Source organism: Sander vitreus, chromosome 21 (genome assembly GCF_031162955.1).
Source record: "Sander vitreus isolate 19-12246 chromosome 21, sanVit1, whole genome shotgun sequence".
Lineage (NCBI taxonomy): Eukaryota > Metazoa > Chordata > Actinopteri > Perciformes > Percidae > Sander > Sander vitreus.
This window is the reverse complement of record NC_135875.1, coordinates 17,547,310-17,571,342: the sequence shown is the minus strand read 5'-3', so window position 1 is coordinate 17,571,342 and position 24,033 is coordinate 17,547,310. Positions and strand designations below refer to the sequence as shown.

The following is a 24,033-nucleotide window of genomic DNA, read 5'->3' as shown; positions in this document are numbered from 1 at the left end:
GCACAATAACCTTGGTTTTGTCTGAGTTTAACATCAGGAAATTGTAGGTCATCCAGGATTTTATTTCCTTAATGCGTGCTTTAAGTTTAACTAATTGACTGGTTTCGTCTGGCTTGATTGATAGGTATAATTGGGTATCATCTGCATAACAGTGAAAGTTAATGGAGTGTTTCCTAATAATATTGCCTAGAGGAAGCATATATAAGGTGAATAAAATTCCAAGCACTGAGCCTTGTGGAACGCCATGGCTAACTCTAGCATGCCTCGAGGATTCATCGTTAACATTAACAAACTGAGATCGATCTGATAAATAAGACTTAAATCAGCTTTTAATGCCAATTAAATGTTCCAGTCTCTGTAACAGGATGCTATGGTCAATAGTGTTGAATGCAGCACTAAGATCTAGTAAGACAAGTACGGAGACGAGTCCTTTGTCTGAAGCAGTTAGAAGGTCATTTGTAATCTTCACCAGTGCAGTCTCTGTGCCAACATGCACTCTAAATCCTGACTGAAAATCCTCAAATAAACTATTATGTAGAAAGTGACATAACTGATTAGCGACTACCTTTTCAAGGATCTTGGAGAAAAAGGGGATATTAGATATTTACCAGGATTTTAACACTGTACTCTTCCTTTTAATCACTCCCATTAAGGGCTGAATGATTAATTGCGATATGTTAAAATTAGATTTTCTAATCGCAGAGGCTGCGATTACACCCTTGTCACGTGACACGCGAGAGTAAAACAGTCTGCAGAGGAAGTTTCTGCAAACCGTCACGTATTGTGCAAAACGTGCCTTGCTAATGTTGCTACCTCACGGGGCAACACCACTAACCTGTATCACCACTTAAAAAACAAAAACCACCACAAAGCCATGTACGATAGTTGCATGGCTAAAAAGCCTAACACCAGGGTGTCAACTGTTGAGTAAGCGAAATACCACCCGACAGGGATCACTGACCGCGTAACTCCATATGAACATACTTCAGTAACAGAACGTGGAAATTACTCAAGCAGTAAGTTTATCGCGAAAGAAAGGATGCACATCAGTACTGTGACCAAGCCTGGGCTGACGGCTTTGTTAAATACACTGGATAAGCGGTACAACATGCCCTCCGCACATATTTTAGCCAGGTCGCCATACCGAAGCTAACGTTACACAAAAAATGTAAACGGAGAGTCGCAGCGGAGCTGAAAAAGAGTATTTTTCGCTGCTACAAATGACGTGGTCAAGCCGTAGGATCACTGCGTCTGGTACTGCCATACTCGTTCTGCACATACATATTTAAAGACTGTCCAGTAAAGTTCACAGACAGTGCTTTAAAAAGTGCTTTTCTGCAATGCACTTTAGTAAGTGTGATTACTGACTTTAATATTAATGTTTACACCAGGCTTATTTGTCAGTGCTTTATGTTGTCATGGTAATTATTACATGTCATTGTATTATAAGGCTGGATGTTCAACAAATCAGTCACTGTGATTAAAGTAGTTAAAATATAAATAAATAATGTCATTCATGTCAAATTCATGCATCACCTAATTTAATCAATATAACAGTGAAGAACAGTTTGTTTAATCCATCTAATATTGTGTTAGTCGTACAATAACTTTTTTGTCTTTGTCAAATAATACAGCAGATAATGAGCTTAAAAGTAATCGCATTTTAAATCGCAATCGCAATATTGGTGAAAAAAATCGCAATTAGATTATTTTCCAAAATCGTTCAGCCCTACTCCCATTACATTTCAAGACATTTTTTGTATGTGGTCCTCCAGTGCCAAAGAGCCCCCCCAGCATTCTTGTGCCAGCTGTCCGTTCCTTGCTGCTCCTTTACATAGCAGCTCATCCACAGTGGGGTTACCACAGAAATGCTCCAGAAATACCAGGGTGCCTGCTTGCCCTCACCCATGTAGTTGGGTGTAGCTTTTTTTTTTTAGGTCGCAACCAGCTGCTTTTAACACTTCTGTCATATATCCCTTATGCAAACAGATTAATTTGTCACTGCATAATGACACATTTTATCAATGCATAATTCCTCCCTTAATGCGTCATGTTATGCTGTGGTTGGTTCATTCTGTACTTGTCCAGACATGTAACATCCTCTCTTAGGAACCAATAAACAAACAAACACAGGCCCACAGACAGACTCTGTCTGTTATTGTTGGGATTCCCTGCTCTATGACGCATCATGGGATTGACCAAGTGTTGACCTCATCACATAGCAGGAGGAAAAACACACCCTGCTGCCTGCTGTGTGGAGTTCTTGGTCTAGGTTCTCCCAATCCTCCGCATATTTTATTTTTTGGCTGTACGGCGTTTCTAACCCCATTTTGTTACAATGAAAGGAAGAGTTATACTCCCAGTGCCATGTAACCAAAACATTTCCAATACACCCACACAGGAACTTCGTCCCTCTTAGAGCACAGGGAGGGGAATCCCCTGCTTTTTTTGTGCCAGGTACTAACTGGGCTAAGTGTGCAACGCCCGTAGCTTATTGAAGGGCTATGAGGGAATGTATGTGTTTGGCAAGTTTATATGTGACCCAGCTGTTTTGCGAATGCCAGGGGCCACCAAGGGTCGGGAATGATGTAAGAGCGCGAGAAAAGAGGAAGGGAAAGGAGGGGAGGGGGCGACCCACGGAGGCCGATATCTGCTGTGGAATTCCTGAGTTCCCACTCCATTCTGTTTTTGGAACACAATTGTCTGGTATTTGGTTGATCCTCCCTCTGCATTTGTCTCACTCCATTTCTGCACATTTTGCCCTGCAGACCTTCATGTTCCCATTTATATTTGGAACATTGTTTGTCTGAAGTCTTGAGTACATGTTTGTCCGTTTGAGACACTTAAAGACTCCTACTTTCTCTCGTCAACTGTGAGGTTTGGTATGTTTAAAAAAAATTGAAGACACACTGCTTTTGACTTTCTCACAAGCGCTGCCAACTTACACCAGTTGTTTGCATCGTCAGACTTTTAAGTAGACCTGAACAGTAACTTGCAATCATCAGTTCTATTCACAGACTAATGACAGCCAGCCTAATGTTGACACTGACTGTCCCAGTCAGGCACCTGGCCTGACAAGGACAGTGAATAGTCATCCTGCAGAGTTTCAGTTGGTCTCTGTCCTTAAGCCTGAATAGCTGTGACTTCCATCAATGACAGTATTATATCTTGTGAGGCTAAAAGCACAGAGTGGATCTGTGTAGTTAGGCTAGCAGACAGGAGAAAGCCTGTGTAATCAAAAAGGCCTTTTTTTAAAAGCCAAAGAACCCCTCACTCTCTGTCACAGCCCAGTGATCGTTGCCCTAGAGACACTTCCGATGAGTCATGTGTTTTTAAAGATAACATTCCAGCGTTGTTCCGCAGCCTTATCAATCATGCATGAACTTTGACCCCTGTCTCAGTCAAGGCAGCTACAAACTAAATGTCTGCATGGAGCTGGACCTCATCAACCATCAACACTGCACGCACACTGTTGTGATGGTTCATAGAGACACAGAGTCAGTGGTTGTGGTAATAAAGACAAAGCCCGCCATGTGTGTGTTTTCGTGTACTTGTTCTTTGTACAGTACCTGAACAAACCCAGCAGGATGTAGTCCAGTTCAAGTACTTAGCTTTATCAAAATAGAGCTTGTGTTGTGTTTTAATTTTTAAAAAGCAACATTTCTGCAACAAAATGACTTATGATGACCTATGACATGTACAGTGTTTGGGAAGTTACTTTTAAAAAGTAGTGTTTGCTCGTTACTCTTTACTTCTTAAAGAAGTAATCAGTTACTTTACTTAGTTACCCCCAATGGAAAGTAACTTTTTACTTTACTCGTTACTTTTACGTTACTTTTAAAAGCAGGGGTCTCTGGCAGAGATTGAAGTTAATTATACAAAAACTATCTTTGACCATAAAGCCAATCTCTGGTTTATCAGTGAAGTGTCTGAACTCCACTGCAGGCTGGATTCTCTACTCACAGAGTGACGGCTGATTCATTATGAACGAGTCCAGCGCGGGTTGAATGCACGTCAGCAGGTCATCGGCGTTACACGGTGTTAGTGTATACTATGTAACGTCTGTATCGACCTGTACCGGTTGGGCAGCCACAATGGTCCGTGCATTGCTGTAGACACATGCAGCCTCTTTTCTGGAAATCCTTGCGTGTTCGTGCAACCAACATGTACCGTGTATGTATGAGGCCATCTCCACCGCATCCATCTGTGAGGTTGTCAGCTTTGTGTCTGCCTGGCTCAGAGCGCCGTCCACCAAAAAGCCACGAAGCTTAAAACGCTCTCAAAAGTTAGCTTTGGCTGCTTCTCGCTTGCCATGATCACTCTGCTACCAGCCTCTGTCACTTCCTGTGTGGAGCTTGTGAGCACGCAGCTGAGAAGGCAGCGTTGCTGTCAAATCTGTCCCTGGGAAAAGTAACGTTGCGCCGAATTGAAAAAGGAACTACGTTTCGTTACCAAATTTTCAGTAGTAGCGCGTTACACTACTTTTTACCCGAAAAAGTAGTTAAGTGACTTTGTAACGCGTTACACGTATATAGTATATATTTGTTGAAGTTGCATGTCTTGTCTTCTGCACAGATTGAACGGCGCATGGAGTTGGTGCGCGTGGTGTCCCACAACACACACAAGAGGATGGTGTCATGTCTACAGGGACACATCGGCGCAGACGCAGAGAAGAGACATGTAAGACATCAAGAGTGTTACAATAAAACCTTTGTCAAAGCTCCAGTCCTTTTACACAAACAAACTAACCAGGTCAATCAACTGTTCCAGGATGTGTAATAACTTTATTTATTTTTTTTATACACACAATTGTTGAGATGTTTTCATTCAAAGTGTCCACAGTAGGCCTACAGTCCATGATTTCTCCCTTTGTGTTCTTTACCCCACATCACCCAAAAACGCACTACAGTCCGTACCACGCCTCTATACAGGAAATGGTCAGGTAAAAACACTGATTACTTATTATTCCACCTCTCTGGTTCTCAGCACCACTTGCTCCATTTCCCATTCAGACATCTGTCATCTTTACTCACTATGCATGGCACTTTGGGATTCTCTGGTCAAAAAACAGGATGTTGCACACTCATAATTGTTTTGCACAGATGTAAACCGTGTGACAGTAAAAACGAGCTCCAGTGGTGGCCTTTGATAGACGTCTCACTTTCCTAGTTTGCGAGTTATTTCCCATTTAACATCTATATTTTCCTCCTTTGCTCAGAAAGCTCTCTTCCTGACTGTAAATTTTCTCCTCAATGGAAAGTCCTTGAAATTCCAAATACTGTCAAACGTCAAATATTGAAGCTGCTGTATAGAAATCAGTACATTTCTGCATATTTTGAAGTAGTTTATGTCTCGATATAAGTCTAATCATTGTCTGCATCTGTCCCTGTTCCACACAGAAAAAGCTTCCTCTGACTGCACTATCCCAGGCAATGGTGGAAGGCGGAAACCAATTGGGAGAAGACTCCTTGATTGGGTGAGTTTGTAATTGAATGACGGGCCAGATAACCAATTGCTCCTCCTTGGCAACTGTTGCTAATGGAGCAGATGCACCCCAGAGAGCGTGAAATATGAGGCCACGTGTCCAAGGGCAAGCAATCTGCCCAGTTTTGTGTTGACGACACTTTTACTAGTTCCCTTTATAGATCATTCATCGTGACCGAGAGAAACACACCAAACGGAAGCAGACAGTTCTTAGTTGAGGATCTAGAAAGTGAATGCCTCCAGATCTTCACAGCAGCAATGTGTCTGTCTGGAAGTAATGAGGAAGGGAAAGTACGTCAGTTGTTCTGCTAGTAAATGTGATGCATTCATGTCGACTGTCAGCTGAGACTGTTATTTTTTATATGTAGAGTCTTAGGGGTTTCATTTCTGGGAAAACTGTGGCCCAAAACCCCTGATTCATGATGGCAGATGAGGTGTCTCTAGGCCACTATGCTCCAGGCTTTTACAGCTGGAAATAATCACATCACAATAACCTGGATTAGTTTTCATTTATTGACTGGGAACATATTGTCTTCCTTCTGAGTTGTTATGTTTAGTCAGGAAGATTGAATGCTAATTTGACCTCTTTCTCTTTCTTTGTGCTGATGTGTGTGTTAACAGCAAGATGATGGAAGTGTGCGGCGAGGCAGAGAATCGCCTGGCATCAGAATTGATGCAACATGAGCTGCAGATAGAGAAAGATGTTCTGGATCCCCTCAGCCAGTTAGCTGAGGTAAGAAACCTCACACCTGCTGGACGTAACGGAAACGAAACACAACTTAAATATTTAAAGTTATTTCAAAGCTCTTGGCTTGTTTTTTAGGTGCTGCTGCAAAATAGGCTCGGAAGGAACTTGTTTTGGTGGAACATGTGTATGTTCAAAAGTTGTTTTAGTGGTGCAACAGAAAACTCAGATTGGACAGATAGTCTAGCTAGCTGTCTGGATTTACCCTGCAGAGATCTGAGAAAAGGTTAACCATAGTCCTCAGAAATCGACCAGAGTTTAAAATGCCAACACAAAGGAAGCCCAAGGCAACGGATATCCGACCTTAATGAGTGAAATCCGGATTTTACGGCGGCAACGGAGCAATCCCGGAAGTGGAACGTCAAGGATATAGACTACATACACCCCTACTGTTTACTTTCTTTGGTCTAATGCTAATGGAATAGATTAATTAATAGCATCTTTGTATTTCTGTCTTTTGGGTTTAACTGCCCAGTCACATGGACTCACATTGGCCTGTTGTGGTAATGTGAGGTTGGAGAAGTCAAGACAAAACTGTTTTGAATCCCGGTAACATGAGCTAAACAGGACTTTTCTCTTTGTCATTACAGACTGTGGTTTGCCATCTGTTAATCCCACGTTTTTCAAACATAAGTAACTGTTGGCTATCTGACATCTTTTTTTTTTAATCTACTGTATAAACCTTGCATTCTGGGTTGATTTTTGTACAAGCTACACTGCTGTTTGGTTTGGAGAGGCCAAGATCTCTGTTATAGGTGTCTTGCTGTAATCATTTTGTGCCATTTAAATGTAAATGTCATAATATCACTTACTGTACTCAACAAACTGAAATAAGAGTAAATGTCCCAAGAGTTTAAATCAACCTTTACAAACTTGCAAATAATTACAGGTTTTTTCCTGTTTTACTGTAAAAGAAAGAAAGAAAGGCTAATCAGGAGAAAAATACTAGGAAAGTCATCCAGGAAGAACAATCACATCTTCACTGTCATTGTAACTTGTCAGGCTCATTGACTTGTGGGTGTTTTGGATCAACTTTTTGTAGGTGGACATTCCCAACATCCTGAAGCAGAGGAAACAGCTGGCCAAATTGGTGCTGGACTATGATTCTGCCAGGGCAAGGTTTGTCCGTCTACAGCTCGCTCTCTTTCATCAGGTTCTATGTGTGGAGTTTTAATGCATCCAGACAGAGTAACAGTTTTTTTTCAAGACTTAAAACAACTCCAGGTACTAGTCTCATTCCCTTTTCCAATGTGCCCTTGTCTTTCTCAACTCAGATGGTTGCAGGCAACCAAGTCAATAATCTCAGGAACAAACACTCAAGCACTGACGGCCAAGGCTGACCTACTCAAGGAGGAGATGGATGAAGCCATGAACAAAGTGGAGCTTTGCAAGGTAACCAGCATTGATATACTGTACATCACTCATCATCAGTTTTTATATAGAAGCTATTGCTTGATTACAGTCTTGTTTAGCAAGATCATAGCAGGCCAGGAAACTGGAGTTAGGGCTCATCAGAAGTTTATTTGGGAAAAGAATAGCCACAGCAACAACTGGACTTCCCAAGACCCTTGGGCCCTCTGACCCAGTTTGCTGACGCACAACACTGAAAATGCCCCGTCAGCTCAGCGTGTGTGTGTGTGTGTGCGTGCGTGTTTGTGTGTGTGTATGTGTGTTGAACTGATTCACTGGATAGTTTTAGTGTGTAGTAACTGCGTGATGCGTCAGGTTTTCTATCCAGTAAGGGTCCAGTCGTGTGTTTCCCCTCCAGAAGTTCTCCCTCCCAGTACCACTGAGTCCTGCCAACAGGAGGATTAATGACTCATGTAGCGCACAGACCAGCAGCTTAGCTGACCGCTAACGTCTGTCCTTGTGCCACCTGAAATACACATTCATTTGATGGATGCCACTGTGTAGAGGGGATGGAAGATCTTTAATCTCTATAATTACTGAAGAGTTTACAGACTGTCTGTGACTGTATTATGATTATGGCTATCATCTTTGATTTGATTTTTTATTTATCTCGAACAAACAGTATGTTGTAAAAGAAAAAACTAAAGAAAAACACAAAGATAAAAACACAAACATAGACAAATCAGCTTTTACCAAAGAAAAAAAAAAAAAAGGATAAGTCTGAGAAGGAGCAGGCGGAAGCATAATGCTTATATAGTCCTGCCCCTACTTCACAATATCCTATTATTACAGGAAACAATCAAATAGATATGCATATACAGCATACAAAATTGTAGGTCATACAACACTTGCACTTACAACAGTAAAACAAAACACTTAAAAAAACACTTACATAACATTTCAGTTCCTATATTCAGGTCTGCTTTCTGTATTGGTCAAGTATTGTTTTCTTTAATCTATTTTTGAAGTGCTCTAACTGTTGACAACTCTGTTTTTATCATTCAGGATCAACTTGCTGCAGACATGTACAGTTTTTTCTCAAAAGAAGGGGACTATGCCCGCTTTTTCGTAACAGTAAGTACAGCTTGTCATCAGCAAGCCAAAAATGTGTCTGCATGAGTTTTTTTTGTGAGAAAGCTCACAGCTGCAGAGTAATGGGGGGGAACACAGATGTTGGCCAGCCATTTTATTTACTTTGCTGTCATGTCTTTCACGGCTGGTCTTATTCGACTCACCCCCTAATCTATTTCTCTTTGTGGTTTTTGTTTCTGTAGCTCTTAGAAGCTCAAGCTGATTACCACAGAAAGTCTCTCACTGTTCTGGAAAATGTCTTGCCAACCATCCAGGATCAGCAAGGTATACTACATGCAAACGCACCTTTATGCAAACATAGTCATTTAACACTACAACGTTGTAAAAAATAATTACATACAAGAAGGCTCTGTGCGGCACATAATATGGGACCTCCTTTTACGCATTTCCTGAAGAAAGCACCTTTGACTACCCCTGTTTTTCTTTGCTTCCTGTGTTGTTCGGCCCCTTTTAAACAAACCTTTTCCTGTTAGGCACAGAGACGTTTGAGAAGCTGTCCCAAAGGTGTGCCGACATGTAGTTGCTAGGAGGAGAAACACTTTTCTTATTCGCTCTTCCAACTGGCTTGAGAAATGAAACCCAGCTACTGTACCTTTCAATTACATCACTCTGGTCGGTTTCTCTAACTACCAGAAATTACATCAGCTGCGGTAATTGTCAAAGGCCACGACTGAGGTCCAGATATTAAAGAATAGCCTTTTGTTTCCACCGCTCTGCTCTCCAGAAATAATCTGATTTTCCTTTTTACAAATGCAATGTCTCCTCTCAGAGCCTTTTTGCAGTCCTGACGCTGTCTTATTCAAGGGCTTGTTTGTTTTTTCTGTATTAAACGCATGTGGTCTAAACCAGACGAGCCTGGTCTCTTAGCATGTGGTGATGACTCACGAACTCCACAAATACACACACCCCCCCCCCCCCAACCCTTCTCCCATCACACCCACCTGGGTTTTGCAAGCTCTCCCCCTCCTCGCCCCCCTGCCTCCTGTGTACACTAGCAAATTAGCTCACACACACACGCACGCATGCACGCACACACACACACATGCACACAGAAAGAGGATTGAACAGTCACCCCTGCTGACGAGGACCATGTGGTTATTATTTGACAGCACCTTGTAGGGGGAGTGAGGACTGGTTAGGAAAGTGGCGTGAATGAGAGTTGTTGACCCAGAAATCTGCCATCCAGACCAGCAACAGGCTTGTTCACTGAGTCCTGGGCCAGTGCTGTTTTATTTTTGTATTCATTAAACGGGTCCTACAAATAATCTGCAGCCTCTTTATTACAACACTTGATTTATGTCTCTTCAGATTTGAAACCATGCAAATGAAACTACAGTCTAGCATCGCTGCCACTCTCTTCACCATTCATTGTTCTCTTTGTGTTTAGACTCGTGGACAGAGAAGCCTGCATTTGGCACTGGGCTGGATGAACACCTGAAAAGGAGTGGAAGGGAGATCGCCCTGCCACTAGAAGCCTGCGTCATGATGCTCCTAGAGACTGGCATGAAGGAAGAGGTAAGGAAGTTAAGAAGTGAAAAGAGATTTGACAGGAACAGTACAAGGAAACCTGCGCTGTTCGTAGCATCCGACATGATTATTCTACTGTGTGGGTAGAAATGCAGAAGTATTGATCTGAAGATCTGTAAAATGAAATTGATATGGATCATCCTTAATATGAATATAGCAGCAAACAACTTTTTGCAATGTAAATCAGGGGTGTCACAATTTCGATTTTAAATTGAAAATCGTTCGATATTCATGTGCACCTCGTTAAACTCTAAGAAACTAAAACATTATTATTGCAAAGTAACCTGCCATCTAGTTGCTCTTATTGTGGCATTGCTGTCCCTGTTGGAAAAGAATTCGAGGTCAAATCGAATCATGGATTTGGAGAATCGTGTAAGATATAATTGAGTAATGGCATCCTGTGCAGAGATTGAAGTCCCTCTCCCTCTGTGTGTATTATTCAGTATTTTGAGTACAGCTCCTTTAAATGATAACCAGCAGACCAGCAGTGCTTTAGAGGTCTCTTCTTATCTAACGCCAAGCTATTTTCTCGCACAGTACTTTATAGCATGACTTGACTGCTCCTTTGTTTTCCTTGCCTTACCATGTAAGTAAAAGAAGTGCTGGCGTAGCTCATTAAAAGTCACATGGAGCTGTGGCTGCGATTAGCGGCTCCGCTGGTCATTGACATAATTGAAACCAAGACTTGCTGTTTGTTGAACTGTTTGTTCACATGCACATCTTAAGACTCAAGGCGATGGGCAGGAAGGAGACAAACTATAAACATCTCTACAATGCTGTTCCAAAGAAACTGTTGCCCTTTATGCTACAGTTAAGATTTATGAAATGTTTGTGATGCCCCTCCCCGATACAAATTTAGAATACAATAGAATCTACTTGTCTCCTGTTCATAAATCAGTTTCATGTTGGTGTGTGTACGTGTCTGTGCAAAAAAGAGCGAGAGAGAGTGCTAGTGTTGACTGCAAAGCCTATTCATTCCTGGGTGAGTCCAGTCTGTGTCATTATGGTGTGAAGACGGCCTTTGTTTATGTGTCAAAGTAAAGAGATCGCTCTGCTGTGAGTGGTGGGTGTGTTTGTTTGCCTGCTTTTAAGGTTTCATTATTTGCAGCTGGCAGGGGGAGTTCATGTTGTGGATTCATACCGAGTCTATCTGTAATTGAATGTTAGGAAAGTGTGTACAAGTGTGTAGGTTTCAATGAAAGCACAGTGTCTTGTGTGCACATTGAATGCCTGCTTGTATCTTTGTTGTTGTTTGCCGGCAACGTTACAGTGGTTTTTGTCTTTGCGCGTGTTTGTGTGTCAGGGTCTATTCAGAATCGCAGCAGGTGCGTCCAAGCTAAAGAAGCTGAAGGCAGCGCTGGACTGTTCCACTTCCCAACTGGAGGAGTTCTACTCTGACCCCCATGCTGTCGCTGGTACGTCCCAAACCAGAATTAATTTCTGTGTTTCTTGATGTATTACTTGGACAAATTATCCGATATGTTTAAAATCTAGAAAAAACAACGGTTGTTTAACTTAGGGCAGTAAAATGAATTTAAACGTCAGTATTTGTGTTGTCACGTCATCTCAGAATGTACTAGCCACTGTCTCAAACCTGCCCCCTAAAATGTTTGAATGGCGTAGGAATTCCCAATTAAAAATGGCTGAACTGTATTTGATATTTTACTAAATGAATTTGATAATTCACCAAACAATTTGAATGCTATAATGAAACTTTGTTTGCCTGGAAAAGTGGTTGAAATAATTAAAAATATCTGTGGATTTGTGGTTTCAGGAGCACTTAAGTCCTACCTGAGGGAACTCCCTGAACCTCTAATGTCTTACCAGCTTTATGATGAATGGATCCAAGCATCCAGGCAAGGCTCATACCATTTTCACTGGGAATAAAATGTACCAATAATGAATGGGCCTATCACTGTACAGCAATGAGAAACAATAGGATGATTCATCTGGGGCGTTTAGTCATCTGGAGATTGGACTAAAAATGTGCTCTGCTTTCATTTTCTATCTCTCCAGTGTGTCAGACCCAGACAAGAGGCTCCAGGCCCTTTGGGTTGTATGTGATAAGCTACCAAAGAACAACAAAACCAACCTGAGGTTAGTTGTTTAAACCTACCAGAGAAAGGTCACGACGGCAATGCTTAAATTCCCTTGGTTGTATGAGACAATGTTTACACCTCACACAGCTCAATAAATACGTTGTTTCCCTGCAGGTATCTGGTGAAGTTTCTAACCAAACTGGCTCAGGACAGCGAGGTCAACAAAATGACTCCTAGCAACATCGCTATCGTCCTGGGACCCAACCTGATGTGGGCCAAGACTGAGGGGTAAGAGGGGGTCGAAAGGAACGGGACGATAATGTTGCTAATACAGTATTACATGTAGTGACTGTTTTTTTTTTTTTGTCATTTTCAGGTTCATAATTTTGGGTTTCCACCAGAAACCATGTTTACATGCTTTAGTGTTCAAAAAACACTTTATTTTAATTTTTCTCATACAGTTTGTCTGAATGTACCTGTATTCGCCAAACGCTGAAACGCTCCGTTTTAGCACCTGTCTCTTTAAGCTCCCCTCCTGAAAAAGCCCAGTCTGCTCTGATTGGTCAGCGTTTCCGGGTCAACCGCATCTGCACTCTCTGCGTCTGCACCGTAATTGCAGCCAGGGAATGACTGTAACAGCACTGTAGCAGCATTCCCTACCTATATATCTATATATATATAGATATAGATAGATAGATAGTATAGTTGTGACATCACAACTGTACGGAAGTCCTGACGGCTAGTTTAAAGGCAGCATTTCTTTGTGGTTTGAGCGTTTTGATACTTTTACAGTATTTATATAGCACCTCGACCTGATTCATTCATAATTTAAAAACATGGAAATCTCACTTTTTACAATGTGGGATCTTTAAAACAAGCAAATCTAATAAACTCTTAGTTTCTTTCTTAGTCTAGGGTGGTGGAGAGGATAGCCTGGTATTTTAGCCTGTCCCTCATTTTGTTAGAAACCATGTCATTTTTGCTCATCTGTACGTGTCCACCCAGGAGTCTGGCTGAGATGGCTGCAGCTACCTCTGTGCACGTGGTAGCCATCGTGGAGCCCATCATCCAGCACGCTGACTGGTTCTTTCCTGAGGGTAGGTTCTGTGTTTTCTCTGCAGCAGTCGTTTTCAGTCTGACCTGCTTCGTTTTTTTGCTCTGTAGCCAATCAGGGCCTATTTTACACCAGGGATTCACGGTGAATATGATTGATTGTAACTGCCGAGCAAGAAAGAGAGTCAGCAGTAATCAAAGCTGCCTAGGACCAATTAAAATCATTGCTGTGTCTGCCCTGGCTCCAACTGTGGTTTGCACTTTAGAGGGTCAGCTCAAAGGCTACAATGAAAACTTACAAAACAGATGTCACATATTCCCCCTAATTCAGCTTCAAGAAGTCATTCAAGTACCACTAAGCTGCCTTTTTCAAGATATTTTCCATAAATCCAATTTGTTGGTAACCACCATTATTGGATGAAGACTGTTTTTCTTGCGAATTTTTATACCAAAGCCTGCGTGCTCTTCTGTAAATTTATCACAGGCTGTAAATTACACCTTCACCTCTTTGGTCTAAACATTTTGCTTTATTGTCATTTTGTATCTAGCAGGCTAATCAAAGCCAGTGTGCCTTTAGTCCCTGTATGTCAGGCCAAGGTGATGATGGACCGTCTGGTGCTCGTACAGAGAAATATGATGTGTCAGTGGCTTGTGCTGTCATGTTAAAATGATAAGAACCTCAGTTATTTACTGGTTATTTCTGTGTCTGAGATTCTTTCACAGTCTCTAGACCATTTCAGGATGTGAGCCTTATAATTGGTATGAATCTAAGCATGTCTCTTCTGTGGTATACTGTTGACCTGTGAAGGATGTTTGCACGAACAAGAAAAAAGGAAAATGAAGGAATACATAGTGTTTATGCCAGTTAATAACAAAGATAAAGCTGATGATGAGCATCTGTCAAGATCGTGACTTGACTGCCTGCCCAGTTTTCATTTAGTTTGAACTCTAACTGGCCGTCTGATGTCAACTCATTTTACCCAGAAAACCTTGTGTTTTGGGGTTTCCTTAATTTAGATTCAGGTTACAAACTGCCCAGCAACTCACACCAGGGCTCCACTTAGATAAAGACCGACAAACGCATGGTCTAGTGTTTAATGATGAGTTGCCAGTGCACCCCACGTCTCATGTTGAGGTGTCCTTGAGCAAGGCTTTAAACAACCCCAATGGATCTGAACATTAACTTAAAATTAGGGCTGTCAGCATTAACGCGTTAATCGCAATGCGATTAAGGGCCGAGCATAATGCGTTAATTTTTTTTAATCGCATGCCGCCATTTATTAATTTATTTTACACTTCACTCGGCTTCGCGTCGTGCCTAACAACGCCCCTTAACGCCCTAGAATCTAGCTAGGCTACTATTTTGACCCTTTGCCGCACCGTTACTTATCATCATGCTGCCGTACTTCCTCGTAACACATCCTGCTGCTGCAGGCTGCAGGCATGATGGAGAAAGACAGCAGCAACACAATCCTGAATGGCGCTTTTTATTTTTTTAAAACTCCCGGACGGCTCAGTAGACAAGTCAAAAGCCATATGCACGTTGTGTAAAGCCGAAATAAAATATCACCGAAGCACGTCAAGCTTGAGCTACCACCTACGAGCTAATCATAGTAGTACAGTTAACGTGACTACATTCCTTATTAGAAAAATGTAAAGGTTACAAATGTCATGCTGTAGCATCCGGTTTTTGAACCATTTTGTCTGTATAAGCAAAGTGTTAGTGTTACATCTCAGTTAATTGCTGTGGTGTAAGGATAGGGTTTTTTAGTTAGGTACTTGGAGGAATTGTGCAATAATGAAAAATTCACACATTTTTCTTTTGTTTACAGTAAATATATAATAAACAAATACAAATCTTAAAGTCAAGTTCATAAAATAACTTTCTTTGCATTCATTTGATTCGCAATCAAGATCCACTGGTAAGAATGGCTTTCCATTGTTAATATGTACTTAAAAACTGTTCTGATGCAAAATAATAGAATTTTAATCGTGATAAAACATGCGATTAATCGTGATTAACTATAGAAATTCAGCGATTAATGACGATTCAGAAAAAATTAATTGTTTGACAGCCCTACTTAAAATATCATCGTTTGCAACAAAAGGAGGCTGTCTAAGTTCCAAGTCCATGGTCTTTAATGGCACACTCGATTTACATATGTAGCGTGCTTTTTTTGGCGACGATTTTGAAAGTTGATTAATTTACCTAGAATCAATATTTTTTACCAATGAGTCACCTAAATATTTTCTGTTTATACGGTACTGCTGCCGGCGACTACATCATATCCGTTTCTCGCAAAACAGACCGAGAGCAGAAAATGCAGAAAATCCATGTTATGTACTTCTTTACAAATGAAATAAATGTCAGACTGACTGACATGTGATGTGCATTCCTTTTTAGAAAACAATTAGTTTTTTTTAAATATGTCTCATGATATATTGTCACTAGACGTGTATTATTCAACTTTAGTTTTTTGTCAAAGAAGAAAAAGCATATCACAATACTCAATACTGTCCAATCACAATACTTCTAGAATAGCAATAAGTGAAAATCGCAATACAAATTGAATCGGCACCGATGTATCGGGACAGAAGCGTCCCAGCCCTAGTATTATAGTAGTTTGTATTGGTTAAATCTCATCTTCTCTTTCCTGCAGATGTGGAGTTCAATGTGTCCGGCATGTTTGCAATGCCTACACCTGCATCCAACCACAACAATCACCTTGATTATGACTGCAGCACCATTGAGAGGAAGAGGCCTGGCAGTATGGTCGGACCAGAGAACGACACGACGCGCAAAGACAAGTAATCAACCTGCAGTTCCTTAGAACAGTTAACCTCTTTGGAAACCACCTTGTTTCCAAGACTTCTCTGGCCCCCAGCATTTCATTACTTACTTCAATTAATTGCTTTAGAAATAATTTTGCCTTTAATCCAGTTGCTTTTTCTGACCCCGTTTTTTGCTTCTTGTACATTTTGGGGTAGATTTGATACAATCCTTTTAATATGATTCTTAACACTGTTTTTATTTGCTACTCTCTGTGTGCTCTGGACTTATGGTGATTCTCTTCCCTGGTCTAATCTGTGACTTTTTGATCAAAGTGTTGGTGTTTTTTTTTCTTTTTCTCCTTCACTGTCTCCCCGCTCTCCCCCCCCCCCCGTGTAGCACCCCTAACAAGCACTCGGACCACACCCTTCGTAGAGGCAGTAACACCTTAGGTAGAAAGCAGCACACTTCGCCTGCCTTCCAGCCTCCTTTACCCCCTGTGGAGGCTCCGGGGCAGGGGCACGGGGCTGCGCAGGTCCCCCAGCCCTCAGCTGAGCCCCAGCCACAAGCTCCATCAGGGGGTCCGGGGCCTGACGCTGCCCAGCAAAGTTTGGCACAGAGTCTGGCTGCTCTGGCAGCCGCTCAGCAGCTTCTAGCCCAGCACACAGAGGAGCTGAGGTAAGGGCTGCATCTCTGCTGCTGCCGCTGCCGCTGCTGCTGGGGGATGACACAGCATGCCATACAGACAGACACACACACACACACACACGCAAACACACACGTGCAAACACACACAAACATGCACATTTATACTTTCAGTGTTGATGTTCTAGGAATTAGTGCCTTCTCTGTGAGGTCAGTCTGATTGGCTTCTTGAAGTATAGTGGATTAATAATGCATGTTTCACATTCCCTCCTCGGTCACTATGGTTTAGCTTGTTTTTTCTCTTTGCAAAACCACAAGTTTTCTTAAACCACCACCAGGTCCAGCTATGCAGACTTGTCTGAGTTCAGCCCACAGACACGACACAACAATAGCTGCTGTCATTCTGCTAGTAGTCACTCCCAGGGCCTCTCGGCTTCCCGTCCCTCTGCTCTCCTCCCCAAATCACTGGAATCAGCAGGAACCTCACACTAACTGGTCCAAACTGCTTTGAAAAGCCTGGACATTGGTGCCTGTTATGCAGCGACTGAAGGGTGCCTTTGATTTAGCTGGTGAAAGGGCAACCTTCATATCTCGACAGATAGCATAGCACTGTCCAGTTCAGCATTCTTTTGGCCCTACAGACTCTGTTGGGATGGTAGATTTAGATGAGACACCCAGATTAGATTTGTGAGGTTTATCATTGTAGCTGTTTGACATTGGGCCTCTAACCTTCAATTTAAAAAAAAAAAAAAAAAAACATTCAGCAGGAGATGATGTTATATAAGCAACACCCTGAATTTCAGAAAGCTTGCCGGTTTTAAAGACCTTCTTTTTTTTTTCCTTTCTTCTCTAAAGCAACCCAAAGCAACGTGACTCTACACCGGCCCCGACCCCTCTGCTCCAGAGGAATGGCTCGGGAGGAGGGGCCCCCGCTGCAGGGCAGCTGGGCGCTGGGACCCCCGGGGCTGGATCCATGGGGCCCAGTCCGCATATGATGCGCAGAGGTAAGAGTTCATTTGGCAAATCTCTCCGCATGTTTTAGCATTTTTATTAGAACCTTGGAATGCTAATCCTCCATTTCAGTTAACCCCCGATGTTCTGCTGGAACTCGACACTGCTCTTAGTCCCAAAAACCTCCCCACACGCCGAGCTAGTCCCGCACGTGGCTGCCAGACCCAACTGCTCGGATCTTTTTTTAACTTCACCGTCACGTGCACTTTCTTCCTCTTAAAACAGAAAATTGGTTCTAGAGCCTTTTTGATCACTTACAATGCTCTACTATTGTTTAGCCCCAGCCTACATCTGTGAACTCAGAACTGTTTCCAGTCTTTATGCTATGCTAAGATGAGCTAACTGGCTCCTGATGCTAGCTTCATATTTACCGTTCAGACATCAGTATCATCAATCTTCTCGTCAAACTCAGCAAGAAAGTGAAAACGTGTATTTCCCAACATGTCAAACTATTCATTTAACACTACCTGTTTGTTGCCTCCTCTCAGCTTTTATTGCTGGCTTCAATTCAATTTATTGTTGTATTATTTAATTATTTTTTTTAATTCTCAAAAACAAACAATTCTCCCTCCTTTTTTAGTTTGTATTCATATTTCTGGTGTTGGTATTAGTATTACAGTGGGAGCTTTGTATGTAAAGAAACATGTCTTATTCATATAAATATTCTATAAATTGCATCATAAATATTCTAAATTGCATCTGGTAACGTTTACAGATGGCTGTATACTGTATAATGTTTTCCACCCATAATCACAAGGTTGCCCATCAAATTTCAGGTACCAAGAAGCAGGCTCCTGCTCCTCCCAAACCGATGAACCCTCCCCCCAGCCAGCCCTGTAACTCCTCCTCCGGGTCGTCCCTCAGCCCCTCCCCCAGACCCCTGTCCATCCACTCGCCCACCTCGCCCACCTCTCCCACCTCACAGCCGTGTGCCACGCCCAGACGCTACTCCAGCAACCAGTCCCCGATCCAGGCGCCGAGCCATCCCCCTCCGGAGCCTCCGTCACAGGCCAGCCCTCCGCCCCAGCCCGGTGCGGACCAGCAGAGCGCCGAGCCCTCGCCTCCAGGCACCCCGACCCCTCCAGACACCCCTCCGCCCTCCGCCGCCACCCAGGATGTCGCTCCTCCCTCCCCGTCTCCCTACCAGTCGGGCTCCCTGCCCCGGCCGCGACCCGTCCCCAAACCCCGGAACAGGCCCAGCGTCCCACCCCCACCGCAGCCCACCGCCCTGGCCGCTGACAGCAACGGGATCTGCCCGACTGTGTACAAGATGATGGGTGAGCGTTGTCTCTCGTGTAGTTATCGCGTGTAGACTTTGTTTTTCTGTTTTATTCACTGCTGAATACTAACCGTGTTGCATTGTAATACCCTCCGCAGGTTAAAGAGGCACTTGTGAGAGGTTTGTGGTTAATCAACCTTTTCACGAGCAACACCTGCACTTCAATCATACCAATCACCAAATTGCCATTTTGCCTGCTGCCTCTATCAGATATTGTGTACCCAGCCCTGATGCACGACTGTCACACTGTGTATCACAGTGCTGGAAGGCTAACCTTTTTTTGATGTTTAGTACTACTCAAAGTGTACAATGGAATAAGCCCCATCCCTTCATTGTTTGTATTGCTTTACATATTCCTTACATTGACGTTATATCTCCTGAACCAACGCCTCCAGTGGGGTTAGAAAGCAGCCGTCTAATACAGAACTTCATATTAAATATAAAAGGCAATGGGCACTTCATTTGGGTGACAATAAAAGACCACCACATGCACTATGACATGTCTTCCATCAGGGCTATCTATTATTTATCATTCCCAGTCACTGTAAGCGTTTGAAACCGAGACCAAATCCAGGTTTCACATGCAGAACTGAACTTACAAACTGGTCATTTTCAAACCCTGGACTGTCTGCGGGTAGATTCTTTTTTTTTTTTTTATTCTTTTTTTATGTGAAGCATTTCATATTGTTTGTCCTTAGGTATTGTGATGATTCTGATTTTTAAAAACCAGTGTCCCCGTATGGAGTATGTGTAACTCTGACAGACATGCATGTTCTCGTCTCGTCTTGCTCAAAATGATGCACATATCCCGACTGTACAACCAGCTTGTATCCAGCACACACGTTCAAAGTTTTAGCTCTTTTGTCAAGCAGTGTATTTCAATGTAAACCGGGGGGGGGTCTATAATGCTGATCACATAAATTCAAAACTGGTCACCTCAAATTAACCCACACTTCACATTTTCCATCCACATTTCCCCACTTGCCTGGCCAAACGTCGCCACCTGCTGTTCAACCGTTGGCCCTGACTGCGCTTCTGTTTCACTGCTGAGCCCCCCCATACCCCTCCACCCCCGCTGTTTAAGCTATGGAAAATATTACACAGCTGCATTGGCTGGCATAATTGCAACAGCTTTAAATGTTTTCATACACCAGGACGATGCTGCACATGTTTGCCATTATTGCCGCTGTTTGTATAATGTGTGCTTAAATAGTGCATTTATCTTTTGAGGATGTTTGTGTCGTGTTCTGTGTGAATGCCTGCAAGCATGACAAACATATTAACCGTTACTTACTAACACTAACTGAACTGGTCTTTTCTAGTTGATTTGATCACTTTTTTTTCCCCCGAGTGCAATTAAGAAAAAGAACATGTTCATGATAGTAGTCCCTGTATACTCAATGTGACTTATCTTTTCCTCATCTTTTGTGTCGCTCTCCAGACCCGGCGATGTCTTTCAAAGGGCTGAGTCGAGTTTTGGTCCCTGAGCTCGCTGTCGAACAGCAGCAGCCGGCGGCGGCGGCCTCCTGCCTGCTTCCTCTCAAAGACTGTGACCTGGACACGGAGAGCACTGTCCTATAGGGAGGAGACCACCACCACATACCCCCCCCCCCCATGCCACTCCTCTCCTCATACACACACCTCATTTAGTCTGCTCGGGTTTTCGTCCCAGCCCCGTATCTGCAGCCCTCCTCTGCCGCCACCACGTTCTGCCAGTCCAGCCTGCATGACGGACTTGTATGACAAAATGTGACAAAATGCACAAAATGCACCTTGATGGAGGTCCGCTGCTCCTGTGAAACAATGGCTATGTAAGTAGATTATGTTTGTAGGGCTGCCGTGACAAAATTGAAGGAAACTGCTCACTTTCCTACAGTAGTTACAAATCTGATGATTTATGTGTTTAATTGTCAGCATTTTAACTGGAAAACCAATTTTACTGCACAGATTACCATCACTAGCTAAGTTAGTTGGATTCCAAAGTCAAAAATCCATACCTGTCAGGTTCTCTTTATATCATATATGTTATGTAACTTATGTAAGTCGATAGATAATCAATCTGCAACAATTTTGATAATCAATAAGACATTTTTAGGTGGAAATACCCCAAAACATGCAGCTTTCATATGTAAACTTGGATTTTGGGAAATTGTGACTGGCATGTTTCACCATTTTTGGACATCTTATAGACCTAATATTTAATTGAGAAAAGAATCAGCAGAATAATGTGAATTGCAGCCCTTCCCATCACATCACCATATTGGGCTTACTTCACCTGTAGCCACGCCACCACGTTCTACAGCTGTCTCCCATTTCCAGTTGCGCGGTTGAAGCAGATGAACTAGCCATTGTTGACTTACAGAGAGTCCTCCTGACCTCCATGATGGTGCCAGATGTGGTCATGAAGAGACTTGTGACACAAAGCCTCGGCACTGCAACTCTCCCCACGCCACCGCTATCTTTATACCGTGCGCCAGACAATCACACGGCACAGGGCCGTCAGACAGCTGTCCTATAAAGCATGGGAACTGGCCGGGGGAATGCCAAAATATGGACTGACGAGACTCGTTTGGAATTTGGTGTGAGGTTTTGCATTTTTCAATGTTGAATAATTGCCTTAGAACAAGAAAATGAAAACGAGGGAGGGGGGAAAAGGTCAGCAGGTGACGTAGAAACCCAAACTGTTGCTTAAAGTGTAGCTGGTGACTGCAGGTTTCCAGTCGTCTCCCAACACTTTTTGTATGGAAACCCCATCTTTTTTTTTTTTCTTCCCCCTCCTGTATTTATTTACCGAGTTAAAAACACACATTCCCTGTGGCTTGACATAATTAATGCAGTCTTTAAATGTAAATCATGCCTTATGGATTCCTCCCAGAACCGTGTAATAAGCATTATATATTTACTGTATGGAGGATATACTTGGCTCCTAGTACTACAGTATTTCCAAGAAGCTGTCTTGGCAACGAGTATGTTTCAGGGACGTAAGGAAGGTGATTTGACCCTCTGCAATAGAAGTCTTGTATGGTTCTGTATTGTACCACAAAGGTTGTGTATTTAAATGTGTTTTTTGGTTGATTTCTTTGGGTTTTATAAGCAGAAGTAGCAGGGTTAACCACGCGCCCAGCATGAACACAGTCAGTATTTTGCCTTTCTGTTTTTTCCATCGATCTTTGTGTTTTCTCCGGTGTTCGCCGGGGAGGGCATTAAACGCAAACAGGCTGTGTGTGAGTGAATGTAGCGAAAGGACAGTTCTTACCAGCCTGAACAGAAAAGATGCATAAACAGCTGATGTTGCACTTGAGCGCAGGCCAATGAGTGGTTTCCCAGTGAACTGGTTCAGAGGATTGTTTTGTTGCAGTCTTTCCCACTGAGCTGAGAGCACGCAGCGCTGTGAAACCTCAGTAGTGATGTGGTGTTAGATTTTTGCCAGGTCAAAAGATACATGCTTTGTTGTATTTTCTGTGTAAGCTTTTGCTTTTTGGCCTCAGATGTAATGCAGAGTGTGGTTCCCAGAGAACTGACCCAATATGGTACCAATGAAGAAAGTCTTGATGGATGCTGCAGTTGCCCTGAAAACAGGGTTTTGTTTTTCAGAGTCAATCAAGCAGTTTAATCCCCTCCTATCTTTCTGCTCTTGTACCTCGCTGCCTTATCCCCGTGCATCAAGCGAGCTCGATATCTCGAGGCTCTGTAAGACAAACAAACGCCATTAAACTAGAAATGATAATGCTGCATTTTTAAGCTCCATAGTTTTGTATGTATGCCGTCTGGTGAGCTAAAATATGGAGTAAAAACATGTTATATGAATGCTTGGTTATACCCCCTTTCCAAAGAAAATAAAGTATATGAAGAAACTAAATCCTGATTTATATTTTTGTGTACAAACTTCAACAGCAGTTTTTACTTTCAAGCATGATATTTTTATAGATCAAAAACATAGCCTTCATTTGAAAGCATTGAACAAAACATAAAGGTCAAACAATTTCAAAACATGAGTAACTTCCCATGAAAACATATAAAACGAATATAAAAGGGAGCCTGTAGGCAACCGATACATAAACCTAACTAGACCAACAGAACTGTATTTATTTTAAACTTAAATATCCAGGGAGGGGTAATGCTACCAGCTGCACATCTTAATACATGAACTGCACCAACATGCAATCGATTTGGACAAAAAACACCATTACTACACTAGTAGCAGCTAGAATTGCATTTTTACGAGATCAGTCACCTCGTAAGCCTGACTAAAGCTGTGCATAAAGAATAAATAAAATGGTACATTTCCTGATGACACTCTTGAATAGGAAAATAAACTAAGACTTGTAGGACACACAAGAATACAATACAAAAAAATGATGAGCAGTGCATAGCAAAAACTGTAAATTTACAATCTCAACAATAGTTAATTGACAAATAGCAACACAGCTACAGGTACACTGTACTGTAGATGAGTCAGGAGATCACCATGACGACTGGAAAAGCAGGAAATGACCATTTACAGTAGGATGTTTTTTTTTCTCTCCCTACATGCCATTTGACATTCATTCAGCAGAAAGATACTTGCTGAAGCCGGGCTGTGTTCACAACACTCGAGAGATACTTGACAAAGTACAGAACTATTAACAGAAGCAAACGACTCAGCTGCCTCTCAACTTTCTGTACTGACAAAAACAAGGCATTCCACCCACACGGTCTATTAAACAGATGATTTCTAAGCCACATTTCACCATGTGCTGATGTAGTCACATAGTTACTGTGGAAAGTGTTCTAAATGATGTTTTGCAAATAAATATGTGCTATTGGATAAATTTAGAGTCCTCGCAGGCAGAAAACTTACAATGCTGATGCTGACTCAAACCTATTGTTTAGAGGCTTTCCAGTTGATGCGCTGCAAACTGGCCTGACTGGACAGATTTCAGTGGCTTCATGTATGATCAGGATGGAGTCCAGTTGGGATGTGACGACTGGAATCTAA

The 24,033-nt window shown here is 42.5% G+C and overlaps 1 protein-coding gene across 5 annotated transcripts in view; it reads left to right on the top strand.

Annotated features, from left to right (window-relative positions):
• arhgap17a (Rho GTPase activating protein 17a) overlaps positions 1-22,914 on the top strand; it is a 35,455-nt gene extending 12,541 nt beyond the window's left edge. The window contains exons 3-22 of one of the 5 annotated variants that reach the window (XM_078279536.1): positions 4,576-4,680; positions 4,910-4,942; positions 5,400-5,476; positions 6,106-6,217; positions 7,272-7,348; positions 7,504-7,621; positions 8,645-8,713; positions 8,914-8,995; positions 10,119-10,246; positions 11,562-11,673; positions 12,033-12,114; positions 12,275-12,355; positions 12,472-12,585; positions 13,303-13,394; positions 16,011-16,158; positions 16,520-16,798; positions 17,621-17,769; positions 18,553-19,053; positions 19,154-19,175; positions 20,497-20,586. In XM_078279536.1, coding sequence (XP_078135662.1) covers positions 4,576-4,680; positions 4,910-4,942; positions 5,400-5,476; positions 6,106-6,217; positions 7,272-7,348; positions 7,504-7,621; positions 8,645-8,713; positions 8,914-8,995; positions 10,119-10,246; positions 11,562-11,673; positions 12,033-12,114; positions 12,275-12,355; positions 12,472-12,585; positions 13,303-13,394; positions 16,011-16,158; positions 16,520-16,798; positions 17,621-17,769; positions 18,553-19,053; positions 19,154-19,158 — 2,364 coding nt within the window. In that variant the 3' untranslated portion in view covers positions 19,159-19,175; positions 20,497-20,586. Of the gene's footprint in view, positions 1-4,575; positions 4,681-4,909; positions 4,943-5,399; positions 5,477-6,105; positions 6,218-7,271; positions 7,349-7,503; positions 7,622-8,644; positions 8,714-8,913; positions 8,996-10,118; positions 10,247-11,561; positions 11,674-12,032; positions 12,115-12,274; positions 12,356-12,471; positions 12,586-13,302; positions 13,395-16,010; positions 16,159-16,519; positions 16,799-17,620; positions 17,770-18,552; positions 19,054-19,153; positions 19,176-20,496 lie in introns of all 5 variants that reach the window. The other 4 variants (XM_078279534.1, XM_078279535.1, XM_078279537.1 and 1 more) reach the window with 4 other exon arrangements.
• Positions 22,915-24,033: the final 1,119 nt, after the last annotated feature.